Genomic DNA, 1679 nt, shown 5'->3' on the forward strand with positions numbered 1-1679 from the left:
CACCTCCCTCTCAACCTGTCACCCTCTCTACCTGTCTCCACCTGTCCACCTCCCTCTCAACCTGTCACCCTTTCTACCTGTCTCCACCTGTCTGTCTCCGTTGCTACCTGTCACCCTCTCTACCTGTCTCCACCTGTCTGTCTCCCTCTCTCCACCTGTCTGTCTCCGTCGCTACCTGTCTCCCTCTCAACCTGTCTTCCTCTATACCTGTCTCCACCTGTCCACCTCCCTCTCTACCTGTCTCCACCTGTCTGTCTCCCTCTCAACCTGTCTCCACCTGTCTGTCTCCCTCTCTCCACCTGTCTGTCTCCGTCGCTACCTGTCTCCCTCTCAACCTGTCTTCCTCTATACCTGTCTCCACCTGTCCACCTCCCTCTCAACCTGTCACCCTCTCTACCTGTCTCCACCTGTCTGTCTCCCTCTCTCCACCTGTCTGTCTCCGTCGCTATCTGTCTCCCTCTCTACCTGTCTTTCTCCGTCTCTACCTGTCTCCCTCTCAACCTGTCTTCCTCTCTACCTGTCTCCACCTGTCCACCTCCCTCTCTACCTGTCTGTCACCCTCTCAACCTGTCTTCCTCTGTCCCCTCTCTCCACCTGTCTGTCTCCCTCTCAACCTGTCACCCTCTCTACCTGTCTCCACCTGTCCACCTCCCTCTCTCCACCTGTCTGTCTCCGTTGCTACCTGTCTTCCTCTATACCTGTCTCCACCTGTCTGTCTCCCTCTCAACCTGTCTCCCTCTCAACCTGTCTCCACCTGTCCGCCTCCCGCTCAACCTGTCTCCCTCTCTGTTACAGTCGGTGTGAAGCAGAACTGCCTGTCCACCAGCTCCAGATTCTCAGGCTGTTTGAAGAACCTGCAGCTTGTCAAGTCTCACCTGAGTGACGCGCTGGACCTGAGCTCCGCCCACTTCCTGTTGGGCGTCACTCCTAACTCATGTCCTGTTGCCTAGCAATGCCCAGGCTGTCTCTGATTGGTCCACAGACCAACAGTTCAATGTGAAAGCTGTTTCTTTTTATTTCCTGTTGTTCGCCTGAAACATGAATCATTAAAGATGACCTGAAAACTCGTTCACTCAGTCGCCTGATCCTTTTACACATCAGCAGCTCGTCTACCTGTCTGTCTGTCTGTCTGTCTGTCTTTTTTGCTTTGTAGTGTTCTTTATTGTGATACTTTTACTTCCTGTCTTGTCCTTGTTGTTGGTTCTCCGATGGTGGACACCTGCTGTTCGGAGCTCGCTCATTGTTTGCTTCCACCACCATTAATGGACGTATCTCCGGTGTTCCACCTGTCTCACCAGAGTTTCCTCGTGCTGTGTGGAGGTGTGTTCCTGTTATCCTCTCTGTTGTGGAGAACCTTGCTTGGTTTATCCGTCTTTATTGGTAAATCTCTGTGTTCAACAGGCTGGCTGAATGTAACAACGGGTTAATCTGGACGTTACCCCTGCCATCACAAAGTTTCTCCTGGATGAGCCAGGTACCTGCTTCGTAGTCCAGGCCTCGACTCTGTGGTTGGGTAATGCTGGGTCTGGACTGAACCGTCTGGTGTGTGCGTTCTTAAGGATGAAAATATTGAACATCGGTTCTGTCTGTGGTTCAGCTGATCATGATGTTGAGATGAAGTAAAAAAAAAAAAAACACAAAGAAAGGAACCTGTGAACTTTGTACTACAGCCGGTAGCA

General features: G+C 51.8%; 1 protein-coding gene across 1 annotated transcript in view; it reads left to right on the top strand.

Annotated features, from left to right (window-relative positions):
* The window catches only part of lama1 (laminin, alpha 1), a 48721-nt gene extending 47654 nt beyond the window's left edge, over positions 1-1067 (top strand). The window contains exon 53 of the mRNA XM_046073681.1: positions 796-1067. Coding sequence (XP_045929637.1) covers positions 796-950 — 155 coding nt within the window. The 3' untranslated portion in view covers positions 951-1067. The remainder of the gene's footprint in view (positions 1-795) is intronic.
* The last annotated feature ends 612 nt before the right edge of the window (positions 1068-1679 follow it).

This window comes from Micropterus dolomieu, linkage group LG01 (assembly GCF_021292245.1).
Source record: "Micropterus dolomieu isolate WLL.071019.BEF.003 ecotype Adirondacks linkage group LG01, ASM2129224v1, whole genome shotgun sequence".
NCBI classification, from domain to species: Eukaryota; Metazoa; Chordata; class Actinopteri; order Centrarchiformes; family Centrarchidae; genus Micropterus; species Micropterus dolomieu.